At 36.3% G+C, this 19,168-nt stretch overlaps 1 protein-coding gene across 1 annotated transcript in view; it reads right to left on the bottom strand.

The window, feature by feature from the left end:
• MEGF6 (multiple EGF like domains 6) overlaps positions 1 to 19,168 on the bottom strand; it is a 681,655-nt gene that overhangs the window by 599,098 nt on the left and 63,389 nt on the right. Inside the window, exon 2 of the mRNA XM_053690339.1 lies at positions 1,161 to 1,295. Coding sequence (XP_053546314.1) covers positions 1,161 to 1,295 — 135 coding nt within the window. The remainder of the gene's footprint in view (positions 1 to 1,160; positions 1,296 to 19,168) is intronic.

The raw sequence follows: 19,168 nt of genomic DNA, 5'->3' as shown, positions 1-19,168 counted from the left end.
GAGTGCGAAAACTGGGGGTGGGGGAAATTACACTTTTCTTACATGCAAACCCAATCACATTTTTTCAAGTTCGATAACCTAAATATTTCACATTTCAAAGTTCTTCACATAGCTGAATATGTTCTATTTATTGTTAAATATATATATATATATATATATATATATAAATATATATATATATATATATATAACTATAGATATATGCGGATATATATATAAGACTATCTATTAAACATACTTCTGTATGTGTAGAACATTAGAATGTGAAATATTTACAATAAATACATAGTTAAACACTTTATTAAATATGAATATTCCATAAATATAATTTTACATGTTTTCAGCTAACTGCAAAGGGCTCCAAATATTTATGTGTTTATATGTGTATACAGTATATGTCTATAAATACATATATACACATGTGCACACACACACACATATATATATATATATATATATATATATATATATATATATATATACTGTATACACATATATACATATAGATATTTAGACATGTATATGTATTTATCTCTATGTTAAAGCCGTTTGCAACCTTTTCTCAAACACCTGAGACCTCATATCTTTAAGCCCTTATAACTCTTTATGCAATGTTATTTTTAAATATTTTTTTTATCAGACAGTGTTATTATGAGAATAACTGTACTTTAAAATGTATTTGTGATGTGTTTTATGCAACTTTTTTTACTTGCCTAACAGTTAACCAGAGTTCTAAAGTTGCGCTATCCCAACGTCCATTAAATTCAATTGCACCCAAGTGAACTTGTTAACTTTAAACTTGTAATACACGTGCTACTTCTAACGTGCGCAAAGAGCCTCGATAAACCCCTTTTCACTTGTGAGCAACAGTTAGCGTGCAACTCATAATCTAGCCCTATATCAGATACATACCCAAACATTAGACTTCCTACTAAAGCAATAATAACCCTGTATACTTGTTATGGCAGATATATGGGCACGTCAGAGCTCAGAACAGACTTTTACCCTCTACAGCTCCTTTATTTTTTAAATAAGAATTTGTAAAACTCTTCTTCTACTAAGTTTTCTTTAATTTTTTTTATAAGATATAGTGCTGTTTGCTAAAATACAGAATTAATCCACAAATACTCAGCCAACAACTAAAAGATTTTAGTTCTTACCTCCGCTCATAGCCGGCACACCAGGTTTGACCATTACAACCTTGTTTCCATACTTTAACCATGCGGGTGTAGGCCTGTACCACTGGCTGTTTGTGAGCTACCCTGGACAACTCCCGTTCTGAACACACATTAGGCCTAAGAAATAAAAAAATAAAAAAATACAATTTTTATTACATTAAAAACATATTCTTAGCCCGACATAATAATCAATTTAGAGATCATGTATTACGTATGTACAATGTAAAAATAATGAGCTAATAATTTGTCTGATTAAAGAAGGGATAGGGAACCTTGGCCCTCCATATGTTTCAGAACTACATTTCCCATGATGCTCAACTGGACTTCAGAGTACCTAAGCATCATGGTTAATGTAGTTCTGAAATATCAGGATTGCTAAGGTTCCCTAAACCTGAATTAAAGGGACATAAAAGAGAAAAACTTACATTCTGTAATGTGAGTGAGCATTTCATTATTGCACTATTGCTTGAATATAACAGTAGGTTATCATCATTATCGAACATGTTGACTGCCATGTTTTACTTTATTCTTTACACTTTGGCTGAGTAACTTTTCTGTTAACCTGTCCGCCTGCTCTGAGACCGCGGACAGAAATCGCCAGAAATCAACCCGATCGAATACGATCGGGTTGATTGACACCCCTTGCTAGCGGCCCATTGGCCGCGAATCTGCAGGGGACGGCATTGCACCAGCAGTTCACAAGAACTGCTGGTGCAATGATAAATGCAGAGAGCGTATGCTGTCGGCATTTATCGATGTGCAGCGGACATGATCTGCAATATCGGATCATGCCCGCTCGCACAATCATAAATAGGACCCTATATATGAACTAGGGCAAACCTACACATCTCTGAAAATAATATCCTTTTTTACATTTATAAAATGTTATGGGACATTGTGAGGATAAAAACCAATGAGCAAGTGCTTATTTGTAGTGCAAAATTTGTCTGATTATTAATAGTAGATGACCTACTCAACAAAGGGCCCTGGTGCAAAAAAAAAAAAAAAGGTAACTCAGTAGTAAGCAATAGTAATAATATACATGCTACTCTGTATTATTAGGATAGATAGATAGATAGATAGATAGATAGATAGATAAGATAGATAGATGACAGATAGATAGATAGATAGATGATAGATAGATAGATAGATAGATAGATAGATAGATAGATAGATAGATAAACAGACAGAAAGACAGTGATAGATAGATAGATAGATAGATAGATAGATAGATAGATAGATAGATAGATAGATAGATAGATAGATGATAGATGATAGATGATAGATAGATAGATAGATAGATAGATAGATAGAGATAGATAGATAGATAGATATATATAGATAGATAGATAGATATATAGATAAGATAGATAGATATATGACAGATAGATAGATAGATAGATGATAGATAGATAGATAGATGATAGATAGATAGATAGATAGATAGATAGATAAACAGACAGACAGACAGTGATAGATAGATAGATAGATAGATAGATGATAGATAGATAGATGATAGATAGATAGATAGATAGATAGATAGATGATAGATAGATAGATAGATAGATAGATAGATAGATAGATAGATAGATATACTATACTATACTATGAGAATTAAATCATCTAAGCTGTCTTCAATTTTGTAAGGTTACAGGTGTATATCCCTGTTATTGTTATTAAGAATAGACAGTGCTGGCAGCAAGAAGGAAATTAAATTCAATAGGAGACTTATGAATATCTAGGGGCAATATTAGGGTCCAATATTTGAGTTGATACATATATTAGAACCCACATAAGATGAGTAAAGCAAATCAAACATCATATATAAAAAGTACACTTAGATAAAATGAACATTATATACTTAGCTTTATTTAAGCAGATCTTACACAGTGCACAATTTCACTCATTTATTATAGGTAACGCAGACAGGCTTCTGTACATAGTTCACATGGAGCCATCAAGCACACCAGTTAAGAAAGAGTTAAACTGGTTACAGCCACTTAACCAATAGTTTGGTTTTAACCCCTTTTTAAGCCCAAGGTAAGGAGGGAGTGATTAAGCTATGATTACGGCATAACTGCTGAAACGCGTAAGCTTTTGCACATTGGAAGGGCTGTTATTACTGCTATCTGTTTTACCGGATGAAATAAAGGTTGTAAATCCATTTACAAATTGCGACTCCAGTATCTTTTTCTCAAGATAGATAGATAAACAGACAGACAGACAGTGATAGATAGATAGATAGATAGATAGATAGATAGATAGATAGATAGATAGATAGATAGATAGATGATATATAGATGATAGATAGATAGATGATAGATAGATAGATAGATAGATGACAGATAGATAGGTAGATAGATAGATAGATGTATAGATAGATAGATAGATAGATAAACAGACAGACAGTGATAGATAGATAGATAGATAGATAGATAGATAGATAGATAGATAGATATATTGATAGATAGATAGATAGATAGATAGATAGATAGATAACAGATAGATAGATAGATAGATAGATGACAGATAGATTGATAGATAGATAGATGATAGATAGATAGATAGATAGATAGATAGATAGATAGATAGACAGACCGACAGACCGACCTGCACTAATCAGCGTCTCTCCTGTATTAGGATTGTACATATTCTGCACATGTCTATGTATAGACTGGATGCTATGTGGTCCCTACACTTCGGCCCTGTTGCCACTGTACCTGTTGAATCATTGGTAGTTCCACCCCTGCTTATGAGGTCCCTCCATGTAAAATTTTCAAGGAATTAATAGACTGTTTACATAAATATCAAACCTGAGGAGTGAATCTGTAATGATTTAAAACACATTATAATATACACCCTAGAAATAAAATATCTATATATTATCTATCTATTGTATGATGCAGTGTACCTGTATGAGCCTTATACAATTTCTGGGGTTGGTTTTGTATGTGAAATCCTTTCTCTATATAGTATCTTTTTTTTCTCTCTCACATAGCTAGAAGTGTTTAAACGGAAGAAAGAGACATAGCAGACTTGTATGTCATTACAAGCTACAGCTGACATATCCTCTTATCAACCCCAAGTAGGTGTGGATAGCATTATCAAGCACTGAATTTGTTTCCTGCACAATGATTTCTACAGCCAAATTCAGATTTAGAAAAGGACTTTCCATACTGAAAATAAGAACAAAAATGCAGAACACAACACCCTACCAGACTTAACCAGGACAAAGTTGAATGATTTAAATCTTGTATTTTGGCTTGCACATTAGTTATTTAAACATTTAGATAAGAAAACTGCTTCTATTAAAAATAATATTTTACTTAAAAAACAAACACTTTAGAAATGAGTAGTTCAAAGTCACAAAGACTTCAAGTAACTCTCTCCAATAAGACAAATCTTCTTATGATATTTTATGGGGCTGGAAACCACAGGAATGTCCAGATCAGAGATATGAAACACATATTTTTTTTATTTATTTGATGATTCAGAGCAATTTAAAAACGTTCCATACCTAGGTAGGCTCAGGATCTGCTGATTGGTGGCTGCACATTTATGCCTCATGTTATTGGATCACCCATGTGCATTGTTTCTTCAACAAAGGATACCAAGAGAATAGAGCAAATTAACTTATAGAAGCAAATTTGAAAGTTGATTAAAAGTGTATAATCTATCTGAATCATTAAAAAAAATGGGTTTCATGTCCCTTTAATGGTTCAAAGGGACATTAAAGGGACATAAAATTGAAAAAAGAAAGAAAAGTATATAATGCCTTTGGAGTTTTTTATTATTGCACTATTGTTTGCACATACCTATGTGTTTAACCCTAACAGAGTTAAAATTAGCTGCAGAATAGGATTGTGGTACTGGGAGCTAGCTTATCACATCTGGTGAGCCAATGGCGAGAGGCATATTTGTGTAGCCACCAATTACCAGCTAAAACATTATGGGCTATATATATAGATCATCTACAAAACATTTATGCAAAGAAAAAATGAGTGTATAACGTCACATAAGTAAGTACGTAGTATAGCCTTATGCTTATCCCAGGCATTAGTTAGTATGTAGGATAGCCTTATGCTTATCCCAGTCATTAGTTAGTACGTAGTATATCCTTATGCTTATCCCAGGCATTAGTTAGTAGGATAGCCTTATGCTTATCCCAGGCATTAGTACGTAGAATAGCCTTATGCTTATCCCAGGCATTAGTACGTAGGATAGATTTATGCTTACCCCAGGCGTTAGTATGTAGGATAGCCTTATGCTTATCCCAGGCATTAGTACGTAGGATAGCCTTATGCTTGTCCCAGGCATTAGTATGTAGGATAGCCTTATGCTTATCCCAGGCATTAGTACGTAGGATAGCCCTATGCTTATCCCAGACATTATTACGTAGGATCGCCTTATGCTTATCCCAGGCAATAGTACGTAGGATAGCCTTATACTTGTCCCAGGCATTATTACGTAGGATAGCCTTATGCTTATCCCAGACATTATTACGTAGGATAGCCTTATGCTTATCGCAGACATTATTACGTAGGATAGCCTTATGCTTATCCCAGACATTATTACGTAGGACAGCCTTATGCTTATCCCAGGCATCAGTACGTAGGACAGCCTTATGCTTATTCCAGACATTATTACATAGGATAGCCTTATGCTTATCCCAGACATTATTACATAGGATAGCCTTATGCTTATCCCAGGCATCAGTACGTAGGGATTAGGTCCCTCCCTGCATATGCATCTTGACCTGGGTGGAAATATCTGTATAATCAAACTGTTTGTAGTGGAATCTGGCCTCTTTGTTACAAAAAAAAGAAACAAAAACTTTAAAAGGACATATAGGATAAAATGCCTTATCATCCTGAGCTGTGATAAATGAACTAACCATAACTAAATAACACTAAAAAAATGAAGACACAACAACAGTATGAGAAATTAAAGACCCATTGGTCGTATTTATCGTCAAGCACAAAACCAGCAGGTTTAACTTTTTCTTAACCATAACCAAACAAAGTAGAGGCAATTGAGACCTAATTAACATACACATGTGACGATCCTCACAGACCCAGGCGAATGACATCAAGCAGAGCCCAGCTACAACTCTACTAAACACAGGCACGTCTCAAGGAGCTCTTTGGCCCGTCGCAAACCCGGGAGGGGTAACCCTAGGCTCATACCTGGGAATGTCACCCCTCCCACAATGGCCATCACTCACCGTCTCTGTCACCCCTCCCACAATGGCCATCACTCACCGTCTCTGTCTGCAGCCAGGGCCCAGACCAACCACCTAAGCTAGGGTGTAATATTAACAATACCCCAAACCAGTTGGTCCAGGTACAGCAAGTCAAACAGTATGCTGAAACCTGGAGAGCCAAAACTACAGTCCTTGGACTTACAGAAATAGGTAATCTAACCCTCCTCTGGCTTTGGACAAACTGAAAGCAACCCCTAATAAGGACACACTAACTGGTTGTTACCAACCTTCATAAAAGGGGAGGGAGGGCGGGGAAATTTCCAGGAGTCCACTGGAAAAAAAAGAGGATGCAGTATCTCTGACTTCAACCTAAAGAGGTAAGATAATAGCTCCTCCCTATCAAAATTGTAACACTCAACACGGACACATCTTAAGGTGCTTAACCCTTAGGTACGCTACAGGCTAGAAGGCCCTACACTAACTTAACAGTTAAAACTGAAATACACACTAAATGTACATCAGTGAATTTTAGTTTTGAATGACAGTGTCTGTACAATACACTTGAATTACTAGAAGGATTCTATTACAAAAAACTGTGAAATAGCCTTACAAGCATTTTAATTTTTACTTAGTTTTTAAACCCAGCATATAGGTTAAATGGACATTATATACAATGGTGTATTTAAAGGGCTATGAAACCCAATTTTTTTCTTTCATGATTCAGATAGAGCATGCAATTTTAAGCAACCTTCTAATTTACTCCTATTATCAATTGTTCTTTGTTCTATTGGTTTCATTTGTTGAATGAGCAGTAATGCACTGGTTGATGACTCAATAATACATGGGTGAGCCAATAAAAATTGGTATATATATGCAACCACCAATCAGCATCTAGAACCTAGGTTTTTTGCTGCTCCTGAGCTTTCCTAGATACACTTTTCTGCAAAGGATAACAAGAGAAGGAAGCAAATTAAATAATAGAAGTAAATTGGAAATGTGTTTAAAATGGTATTCTCTATCTGAATTATGAAAGAACATTTTAGGTTTCATATCCCTTTAAGGCAAAGACTAGAATAAAAAGGTGACTTTCAGTCATGAAGTATAAAATACCAGCTTGGCACCAACTGGGACGCAGAGCTATTTGCTAAGAGGTGGAAATTAGCGTTCTGCCGTGGGCTGCTTGAGGAGCTCAGTGCAGCGAACGCTTCAAACAAACAAAAGGAACTTTCAGCATGAAGTATTTTATACTTCATGACTGAAAGTCCCCTTTATTGTTTCCAATGGTAAATCCTAGCGTTTCACAAACCCTAGGATTTACCATCACTTTAAGTTTTAGCTTCTCTAAAGTATCACAGGAAAAGAGGACAAAATAATACATGAAAGTAAGTTGCAAAGTTTTTTTACTAAATATTATTAAACATTCATTTATATTACAATATCTAACTGTTTACTGCCCATTTAAACACATAGCTAAAGTCCCACAGCAGAATACAGCCTGTAAATCATGTCATTGTCGATCCTGATTGGCTCAGATACTGTAGTTATAGAATGTTGTTTGAACCCTCTTGCTGACAAAACACAGGTTCCACTTTTATATATCGGAATAATTTTACAAAAAAATTTACTATATTGTTAGTTCTTGCTTAAGGAGTAGACTTGAAAAATCCTATTTATTGGAGATACATGCAGTTAATTCTACCATTTTGCTGAAAAAAATGCCCGTACAGCATTTAAACCTCCTACACGAGTACAGAGTATGTATTACAGATTAATATCTCACCCAGCTCTGACGTGAAAATAAATTGTACAGCACACAGCAGTTTTCAGCAAACTCTTCAGCAAGGGGGTAACATGCCACAGATAAGAAATGAAATAGTAAACCTATAAATCACCCGCAGCCCCACATAGTTGTGTAAGTGATAAAGCAAAATTGCTTAAGTGGAATCTTACTGCAAAAAAGGTAAAATAGCATTGGGCTGAAATTTTTTACCATTAATTTGCACCATAACAATGTTGTTAAACAAAGTGATTAAAAATATTTCAATATGTTTGCAACTTCTTGTTTAGATTAAATGTATATGAAAGTCAAAACTTGTATTTGGTTGTTTTTTGTTTTTTTCCCAAAACGAATATCCAAAATGAATGCATCAACTAAGAAAAGAAAATGAAGAAATACTAACAGCATTCTTTAGTTTTATTAGTTTTATTTAAATTACCAGCAGCGGTTAAAATACCTCTGCGCTGAAGAGCCGTGCTAATCTCGATCGTTCTTTTTAGAGCCCCGGGCCCCGCTAATAGCTTAGCAATGCGGATCCCAAGGCCTGCATCAAAGGGACATGAAACCCATTTTTTTTTCTTTTGTGATTCAGATAGAGCATGCAATTTTAAACAACTTTCTAATTTACTTCTATTATCTTATTTGCGTCATTCTCTTCATATCTAGATAGGCCCAGGAGCTGCTGATTGGTGGCTGAACATAGTAGCCTCGTGTGATTGGCTCACCCATGTGCATTGCTATTTCTTCAACAAAGGATATCTAAAGACTGAAGCAAATTAGATAACAGAAGTACATTGGAATGTTGTTTAAAATTGTATTCTCTATCTGAATCCTGAAAGAAAAAATGTGGATTTAATGTCCCTTTAAAAGAGAAGGTTCATTTCTAAAAGATCCGTGTACAAACATAGCAGAGTGATACTTCGGGCTCACTTGTGATTAATCATGCTTGAGCCCAAAACATTGCTGTGTTTGTACCTGAATCTTTTCATAAAACCTAATGTGGTTTACATTGTTTAAAGTGGATACTGACTTCTTTAAAGTCAGGGAAATAGCTGGCTGGGAGGAGGAGTCATCTATTCACTAAAAGTAAATCACCTGTTATAACCAATTCACACTGCCCAAGATGGTAAGATTGGTTTTGCTAGAAAAGCAAGCCGACTATTCACCACGGCACTCGTCAAAATCCATCTATCTTCTATCATTGCTCTTGGTATATCAACTTACAAATTTAGGCATCAAGGTGTTTTTTTGCTATAATTTGGAAAGCAAAATACAATTAAATACAATTATTAAATTCAGTTTCCTAGTAAGTCAGCTCTAAAGTCAGTTTTAAGAGACTCCGAATGAATTAAATGTCAGTAATATACTTTTAAAGTTGTTTTTTTAATCCAAGTAAATGATTTACAGTCAATCAGAAGCCAGTTAGTGTAAGCTGGCAGGTAGTTTAGTTCAAGTTGGCTCCATTTTATATTGTTGGGTGTTTGTGAATAATATGACCTTTGGCTGACTATGAAGCGTCCATCTTGAACCAATGCCATCTGACTTTTTCAACTGATTTTTTTAAGATTATTTTTTAATATATTACATTTTAATTAAGTGTTCATGTTCTTCGTCACTTTTTCTTCTCTTTGTTATATAAGCTTGTCCATAAGAGATTTACAAGCTGTTACTATCAGACAGTGATCATGGATACAGTAGAATTAGTTATTCACAAACATGCATTTCCTGAAAGTTTCAATCTAAAGGGACAGTAACGTCTAGACATGGGGGGATATTTATGAAGCATTTCTGTGTGAGCCTTCCTAGCCAAAGACAAATGGAATATACTGTATATGCAGCCACAAATCACAAGAAAGCTCCCAGATTAGTTAGTTTAATCAGCCAACAGTATAAAATTCATTTATATTGGCTTATTTGAATATTCAAATCAATCAGTCCATTCTTATTGGATGATTTGAACAAAGAAGAGACAGAATGCGCAGTAAGACATTAACAATAAGACCCTGGCCCTGCAATATAGTTTAAGAAGGTTTTAGCCTCAGGACAGAAGTAAATTAGGTGTTTTATTCTAGAGTGTTTTTAAAGTAGTATTTATTTTTCTGATTTTTTTTTTTTGGGCTACGGATAACTTGTGGTGAAGATATGAAATGAGGAATGTAATAGGGTTTAGAGATTCATAGCAGGGGATATTTTTTACTTGGGAGTAAGGGGATTAATAGCAGTTAAGAGGGTATAAAATACAAGGGATTTGCAGTAGGGTTAAAGGGATACTAAACCCACATATTTTTTTTTCAGGATTCAGATAGAGCACGCAATTTTGTAATCAACTTTCTAATGTACTCCTATTATCAATTTTTCTTTGTTCTCTTGCTATCTTTATTTGAAAAAGCAGGAATCTAAGCTTAGGAGCCGGCTCATTTTTGGTTCAGCACCCTGGATAGTGCTTGCTGATTGGTGCCTACCCAGGTGCTGAACCAAAAATGGGCTGGCTCCAAAGCTTACATTTCTGCTTGTCAAATAAAGGTACCAAGAGAATGAAGAAAAATTGATAATAGGGGGTCAATTTTTGATGTCCGTGTTGCTCTAAAGACCGCTGCTCCATAACCTGTCTGCCTGCTCTTAGGCGGCGGACAGAAATCAACCCGATTGAAAACGATTGGGTTGGTTGACACCCCCTGCTAGCGACCGATTGGCCGCAAATCTGTAGAGGGTGTATGCTGTCAGCATTTATCGGTGTGCAGCGGACATGATACGCTACATCGTATCATGTCCATTCGCACTATAATAAATTGACCCCTAGGAGTAAATTAGAAAGTTGCTTAAAAATTACCTGCTCTGTCTGAATCATGAAAGAAAAAAATGGGTTTAATATCCCTTTAATACAGGCAGGAAAGTTAGGGGCTAGGCTAAGTGTAAAAGGACCAAATTGTGGGTGTAAATAAATATAGGCAGAAATATTTTTTCATACAGTAAAGCAAAGTGAAATGTATAATAATTCTAGTGCCAAACTGATTTTTTATACTGACAGCTTTTTACATCTTTGCAGGTTTTATGATCCAACGCTTCTATCATTCCCCCCCCCCCCCCCCCCAGTAAATCCACCGCATCAGTCAAACTGGGCATATAGATGAAAAACGCTGAGCTTGCATTTTCCTCTAGCTAATGCCCAGTGAGTGACAGGGGCATTATAACTGATGTTGCTCTGTAAAAGAGCTATTTTAGTGGAAAAATTACATGCTCTAATATGATTTAACACTAGTGATCCTGCAATGCTACTCAAAAGGGGTTAACACATAGTTAGCGCTGGGGAATCTGTTGACGCTCTACAAATAACCGATAATAACAATAATAGTTTAAGTAATGCGAGGGAGCCACAGAACACTGCTGCTCCCAAGTGGAGCTTCTACTGACATAATCAGCAGCGACATTCGTGCAGTAGGGCTGTTTTGCAGCTAGTGCTTCTGATTGGGTTTCCATTCAGGACCATCAGTGCTCTGCAGCTCCTAAGCAGTACTTTAAATTTGTGTTTAACTCCTTGCTGGGGGTTAAACACATAACATAGCAGGTTCACAAGTATGAGAATTACATGCTCTAATGAATTAGAGCATGTCATTTTATCAATATAATGATCCTTTGGTCAAGAAGGTCACACGTGGAGAACAAAACAGATGCATATAATTTTGATACATGGCAAATTTGATTGATAGTCATTAAATGACCATATGATGCAGAGGAGACCTTTCCTTTTTAAAGGGATACTGAGCCAACATTTTTTCCTTTTGTTATTCAGATAGAGCATGCAATTTTAACCCTTTGAGTACTAAGCACTTTCCCACCTGGGTGCTAAGATTTTTTTAAGTTTTTTTTTATTTTTTTATTTTTTGAATGTTTTTTCAACTTTTTTAACTTTTTTCCAGACCCCCCAAGACTTACACTGTTGGAAAGGTTAGGCGATTACCTTTCCAATGGTGGGTCTTGCGGGTCTGTAGCTGCTTAGATGCCTGAGATACAGGCTTCTAAGCAGCATGTCCCCTGCTCCTATACTTAACATTGTTAAGTATAAATAAAGTTGCGCGGTGACGTCATCACGTTATTGCGTGTGACGTCACCATGCAAAACGGGAAGCCCCCGCAATGCCTGTCACTCTACAGGCACGATCGCTGGGGTAGGAGTGGGTGGGAGCCCAAAGATCTCCCTCAAGATGGGAGAGTGCTAGTGACGGCTCTGAGCCGTCATTAGCACCAGAGTGGGAAACTCTGTGACGGCTCAGAGCCGTCATTAGCATTCAAAGGGTTAAGAAACTTTCTACTCCTATTATCAATTTTTCTTCGTTCTCTTGCTATCTTTATTTGAAAAAGAAGGCATCTAGGCTAAGGAGCCCGCCAATTTTTGGTTCAGACGCTGGACAGCACTTGTTTAATGGTGAGTGAATTTATCCACCAATCAGCAAGAACAACCCAGGTTGTGAACCAAAAATGGGCCGGCATCTAAACTTACATTCTTGCTTTTCAAATAAAGATACCAAGAGAATGAAGAAAAATTGATAATAGGAGTAAATTAGAAAGTTGCTTAAAATTGCCTGCTCTATCTGAATCACGAAAGAAAAAATGTGGGTGCAGTGTCCCTTTAAATATATTGTATAAGGTCCATTTTGTTATGTAGAATTTTGTTGGTGCATCCCAATAACAAAATTTCAAGAGATCTGAATCCCCAAATTGTTGTTTTATGATTCAGAAAGAGCATACAGTTTTAAATAACTTTCCATTTTACTTGAATGTGCTTTCTTCACAAGGTATCTTGAGAATAACTGAACGCTAGCTGAACACATCAGGTGAGCCAATTACAAGAGGAATACATGTGCAGCAACCAATCAAAGAGGCAATCAAAGAGGCAAAAAGTGTATTATTATAACAGTGTTGGTTGTGCAAAACTGAGGAATGGGTAAGAAAGGGATTATCTATCTTTTTAAACAACAAACATTCTGGTGTTGACTTTTCCTTTAACTGTCCCTTTAAACAATCAAATTCACTTCCAACACAAATCAGATTTTTATTCTATAATCTCTATGTAATATTTGCAGTTCTTGTTATTATTCAGACTGGCAATTTTAGAATTATAATTGCTTGTTTATCTTAAGGTATCTGGAACTGTCAGCTCTTTGTAAAATACTTAAATACCTTTGTATACAATTATATGCTGGTGTTTAAATAAATAATGATAGGAATTTTTGGCAGTTTAAAATATTAGTCATGTTTTAAATACTCCCCTTGTAGAAAAACTTCTAACATCTATTTTGTAGTTTTAACTTGATTATATGTTTTATTTTAAGGTTCAGTGAAGCAGTCAATTAACACATCACAGGCACCAAACCCCACTCCTGTTAAACTGAATTTTATATGTGCCAAAACCTGAATATCATTTTTCTCTTCAAGCGCTGCCAGTGTTGCTGGAATTTGACATGATAGCAGAGACAGTAAAATATATATGAGTTTCTCTTACATACCTACATTCACTAAACGTGAAGAGGAACTTCCAGAGAGATATTTTCTATGTTATAATCTGGAACATATACATTTAAAGGGACAGTCTACTCCAGAATTGTTATTGTTTAAAAAGATAGATAATCCCTTTATTACCCATTTCCTCAGTTTTGCCTAACTAACACTGTTATATAAATATACTTTTTACCTCTGTGATTACCTTGTATCTAAGCCTCTGCAGACTGTGCCCTCTCATAATAACTTTACAGGCATGAGCACAATGTTATCTATATGCCACACATGAACTAATGCCCTCTAGCTGTTAAAAACTGTCAACTGCATTTAGATAAGAGGCAGTATTTAAGGGCTTAGAAATTAGCACCAAAAGTTAGTAAAAGTTATCAAACTTTGTTTCTTTGCATCCTTTGTTAAAGAGCATATTTGTATATGTTCAGGAGTGTGCATGTGTCTTTAGCACTATATAGCAGCAGTGTTTGCAGCACTGTTAGTAACACTGTTGTATATTACTGCAAACATTGTTACCTTGTTGTGCTCAACAATGTATAACATTGTTGAAAAAACACTTGCAAACATTGCTCTCATGTACCACTCAAAATACATGCACACTTCTTAGTATATCTAAGTATGCTCTTTAACAAAGGACAAAAAAGGAAAAAAGCCATTTAAAATGATGGTAAACACTCTCCTTTATATAAACAAAAAAAAGATCCGGAATGTTAGTGATATTTTAGATTGAGTTCAATTCATCAGTTGTAATGAAGATGCGCTATAACTTACTTTTTAATATAGATATGAAATTCAAATGCTCAATTCGAAAGTCAATCTGTCTGTTGGTTAAAGGTTTGAATTGTTGTCCAAACACTGCTCTAACTACAACAAAAGGTGCCCGAAGGGGAAAGCACTGATTGGAGAACAGTTCAAACCTTTAGCTCACAGAAAAATTGATTTTTGAACTGGGCGGAGAAGCACGGCGAATTTGAATTTCATATATACATTAAAAAAATTAAGTTATAGCGCATCTTAGTTAAAACTAATGAATTAAACTCTAAAATATTACTCACATTTTGGATCAGTTTTTATAAAAGAGGACGTTTACTATCATTTTAATTTACAAATGTAAATTGGAAGGTTTTCTAAAATTTGATTCATGAAAGTTTAACATTGATATTGAAGAGATAATATTAAAGGGACAGTAAAGTCAAAATTAAACTTTCATGATTCAGATAGAGTGCAATATTAAACAACTTCTGTTATAAAATGTGCTTTGTTCTCTTGGTACCTTTTATTAAAAAAGTAAGACTAGGTAGGCTCATAAGAGCTCAGGAGTGTGCACGTGTCTTAAGTAATCTATGGCAGCAGTGTTTTTGCAACATTGTATAACAAAGCTACAAATAAAGTTGCAAAACACTGCATTCTACAAAGTGATTGCTTCGTCAGTGATGGAACTCAATTTTATATGTCTCTAATTGGGCATAGCATAGAGGACAAAACTATAGTTTTCTGTTTTGTTTGCATATACTGTGTAGTTCAGACCTAATCATAATAATGCATAATAATACAAATGTTTATATATCTATGTAAAATAGACATGGTATGCATTACAAAAAAACAGAACAGTTTATAAGACATTAAATTCATTTTATGCCTTAATATTACTCAAGATTAAACACTGATATTCAATTAAAAGTTTTACAAGAAACTTTATATATATATATATATATATATATATATATATATATATATATATATATATATATATAGCTTAAAACTTTAAGTCCTAAGCTGCTATTCAGGCCAAAATGTTACTCACTACTTCTGATCTCACCCACATTACACCCAATACTTCACCCGCTCTTTGCATATGTTTAGCTATTAATTATTAATAAATAATCCTACATACAGTAATACATTAGCAAAAATAAGTGCATAGCAGTTAGCAGCAAAACAGTTGGATAGAAAAAGGAAGTTGTTGAACAGAGTAAATGTAAAGAGTGCTGACAGTCATGGAAGGTCATAGCAGAACTGGAGATTTCATTTTAATTAATTATCATCTCTCCCTTCTCTATTAACTCTCTCCACTCCCTCTCTTCAGTCTCTTTATTTAAAACTCCCTTCTCTCTCAGCCCATATCTTCTCTTTAATCACTTTCCTTTCCTTCTCCCATATCTCTTCACTCTTTTTTTACTCCACTCTCTCTTAACCCTATCTCCTTCTCTCTCTCTTTGCCCCGTTTACCCTCTCAGAAGTAACAATCTAAGCACTAATGGGGTCCCTACAGCCCTAGAGGAATACCATATCCTTGCCCTTTAATTGATATATATTATATTTTTAGCACATAACTCAAAATGTGTGTTTGTCAGTGCTGCAACAGGAGTGTACATTTTGCAAGTATAAAGTGCTAACTTTGCTACTTATAAGATTCCATCAGACTTGGGACAGTGAGTGAATGTTGATTCAACATTCACTCACTAACTTTTACTCGCCACCACTTAATTTCCACTCGCTTTCGGAAGAGTGACCCAAAGCTTGTCATCTTATAAATGTATAGTTAGTCCAATAAAAAAGTATCATTGCTCAATGCTTATTTTGATATCTAAATCTCTGGACTAACACGGCTACTCCAATCAACGTATATATATATATATATATATATATATATATATATATGCACACATACATACACGTATATATACACATATTGTATTTATAAGAAAAAGTATCCCTATGGTTTACCAGTCCAGCTGTCAGGTCACACAAGATAGTGTGACACACTGTTTGAATCTGATCTAGAGTTAATGGCATAACTGACATTGGCTGCAGGCAATAGGGTCTGATTGGAGGTCCCGTGTGGTCATATAGTTGAAAGGAGTTGCAGGGCCATATGGTCTGAGACTGATTTAAAATCTAATCATGTGGCCACCTCTCTCTCTTCCCTGGTCACCCACTAACTGTCACGAATGCATGTGATTGACAGCGGGAAAACCTGCTCAGAGAGAGAGAGTTAAAAAGCAGAGACAGTGCTGATCAGCAGAGAGATTACTCTGTGAGTTTATGGTTAATAAATACTAATGTACTTTATTGTGAAGATATCTGTTGTAAATAGTTTATTTATATTACTAAATGTGTTAGGGTGTGTGAGTAGTAGAGAAAACAAAATATAAAATAAAAAGGGCCATACATAGATGGAGTCTTCTGCAAACTAACTAAAACTCACCAGTTACAACTGATAGGAATTATAGTTGATTATTGTTATTTGTATGTTTTCAGCAATGTTGCATGTGAAGTTGATTTATTGAAGGGACATAAACCCCAAAACTTTCTTTCATGATTCAGCTAAAGCATGCAATTTTAACCCCTTAAGGACCAGCGACGTACCCTGTATGTCGTTGGCCTTTTTTTGGGACTTGATTGTTTTATAGCGCGGCCTTGCCACCAGCGTTGAGACTGCTCTATTCCACAAAGCCTGCTGGAGGGAGGGCATTAATAGCGTGTTCTTGCTAGACTTGTGCTATTATGTCCTGAAAAAACCCTTAACGACCAGTGACATACAGGGTACATTGTGGTCATTAAGGGGTTAATCAACTTTAAAATTTACTTATATTATCAAATTTGCTTCATTCACTTGGTATTCTTTGTTTAAGGGCTAGCACACCTACGGCTTAGCCCACCTTCAGTCTAGCACACCTACAGCTTAGTGCACCTTCAGTCTAGCACACCTACAGCTTAGTGCACCTTCATTCTAGCACACCTACAGCTTAGTGCACCTTCATTCTAGCACACCTACAGCTAAGTGCACCTTTAGTCTAGCACACCTACAGCTTAGTGCACTTTCAATCTATCTCACCTAAAGCTTAGCACACTTTTGGGCTTGCAAACAAACGATTTAGTGCACCTTTAGTCATGCACACCTACAGCTTAGTGCACATTCAGTCTAGCACATCTACAGTTTAGAGCACCTCCAGTCTACCACATCTACAGTTTAGCAAACCTCCAGTCTAGCACACTTACAGCTTAGCACACCTCCAGTCTAGCACATCTACACAGCTTAGTGCACCTCCAGTCTAGCACACTTACAGCTTAGCACATCTCCAGTCTAGCACATCTACAGCTTAGAGCACCTTCAATCTAGTACATATACAGCTTAGAGCACCTTCAGTCTAGCACACCTACAGCTTAGAGCACCTTCAATCTAGCACACCAAAAGCTTTGCGCACTTTCGGGCTAGAAAACCTACAGCTTAGCTCACCTGCAGTCTAGCACATCTACAGCTTAATGTTCCTCAGTCTAGCACATGTACAGCTTTGTGCACCTTTAGTGTAGCATACATACAGCTTAGCGCACCTTCAATCTAGCACACCTAAAGCTTAGTGCACTGTTGGGCTAGCAAACCTTTGGCTTAGCACACCTTCAGTCTAACACACCTACAGCTAACTTCACCTTCTGTCTAGCACACCTGCAGCTTAGCGCACCTTCAGTGTAGCACATCTACAGCTAAGTGCACCTTCAGTCTAGCTCACCTAAAGCTAAGTACACCTTTAATCAAGCACACCTTAAGCTTAGTGCACTGTTGGGCTAGAAAACCTACGGCTTAGCACACCTTCAGTCTAGCACACCTACAGCTATGTGCACCTTCAGTCTAGCACACCTAAAGCTAAGTGCACCTTTAGTCTAGAACACCAACAGCTTAGTGCACTTTCTATCTATCTCACCTAAAGCTTAGCACACTTTTGGGCTTGCAAACAAACAATTTAGCGCACCTTCAGTCAAGCACACCTTCGGCTTAGTGCACCTTCAGTCTAGCACACCTACAGCTAAGTGCACCTTTAGTCTAGCACATCTACAGCTTAGTGCACTTTCAATCTATCTCACCTAAAGGTTAGCACACTTTTGGGCTTGCAAACAAACAATTTAGCGCACCTTCAGTCAAGCACACCTTCGGCTTAGTGCACCTTCAGTCTAGCACACCTACAGCTAAGTGCACCTTCGGTCTAGCACACCTGCAGCTTAGCGCACCTTCAGTGTAGCACATCTACAGCTAAGTGCACCTTCAGTCTAGCTCACCTAAAGCTAAGTACACCTTTAATCAAGCATACCTTAAGCTTAGTGCACTGTTGGGCTAGAAAACCTACGGCTTAGCACACCTTCAGTCTAGCACACCTACAGCTATGTGCACCTTCAGTCTAGCACACCTAAAGCTAAGTGCACCTTTAGTCTAGAACACCAACAGCTTAGTGCACTTTCAATCTATCTCACCTAAAGCTTAGCACACTTTTGGGCTTGCAAACAAACAATTTAGTGCACCTTCAGCCAAGCACACCTTCGGCTTAGTGCACCTTCAGTCTAGCACACCTACAGATTAGTGCACCTTCAGTCTAGCACATCTACAGCTTAGCGCACCTCCAGTCTACCACATCTACAGTTTAGCGCACCTCCAGTCTAGCACACTTACAGCTTAGCACACCTCCAGTGTAGCACATCTACACAGCTTAGTGCACCTCCAGTCTAGCAC

This window comes from Bombina bombina, chromosome 8 (genome assembly GCF_027579735.1).
Source record: "Bombina bombina isolate aBomBom1 chromosome 8, aBomBom1.pri, whole genome shotgun sequence".
NCBI classification, from domain to species: domain Eukaryota; kingdom Metazoa; phylum Chordata; class Amphibia; order Anura; family Bombinatoridae; genus Bombina; species Bombina bombina.
This window is presented reverse-complemented; position numbering and strand designations above follow the sequence as displayed.